We start from the raw sequence: 298 nt of genomic DNA on the forward strand, positions 1-298 counted from the left end.
CACATTCATCCGTCGGGAGGCTCTGGAGTGGAACACCACGAAAAGGCAGCGCAGGGTGATGCGAGGATGAATAAAACGCAGCGTTTCCACATTTATTTCCCTAAAACTTCCCCCAGGGGTGGAAGAGGCTCCGCGGGACACCTGCGAGGGTCGGGGGGGCCCTAACCCCCCGAGCTCCAGCGCTCACCCCAGGTCGCGGCTGACGGAGTGCAGGCTCTCCTGGAAGGCGGCCACGAAGCCCTTCTCGCGGCCCTCCAGGGTCTCCTTGTTGCGCATCCCATCCTTGAGGCAGGCGAAG

At 63.1% G+C, this 298-nt stretch overlaps 1 protein-coding gene across 1 annotated transcript in view; it reads right to left on the reverse strand.

Moving 5' to 3' along the window:
* The window catches only part of MED27 (mediator complex subunit 27), a gene marked incomplete at its 3' end in the record, with an annotated part of 63,351 nt that extends 63,059 nt beyond the window's left edge, over positions 1-292 (reverse strand). Inside the window, exon 1 of the mRNA XM_009071896.1 lies at positions 188-292. Within this exon, the coding sequence (XP_009070144.1) occupies positions 188-276 (89 nt within the window). The remainder of the gene's footprint in view (positions 1-187) is intronic.
* Positions 293-298: the final 6 nt, after the last annotated feature.

Source organism: Acanthisitta chloris, unplaced genomic scaffold, assembly GCF_000695815.1.
Source record: "Acanthisitta chloris isolate BGI_N310 unplaced genomic scaffold, ASM69581v1 scaffold19273, whole genome shotgun sequence".
NCBI lineage: Eukaryota > Metazoa > Chordata > Aves > Passeriformes > Acanthisittidae > Acanthisitta > Acanthisitta chloris.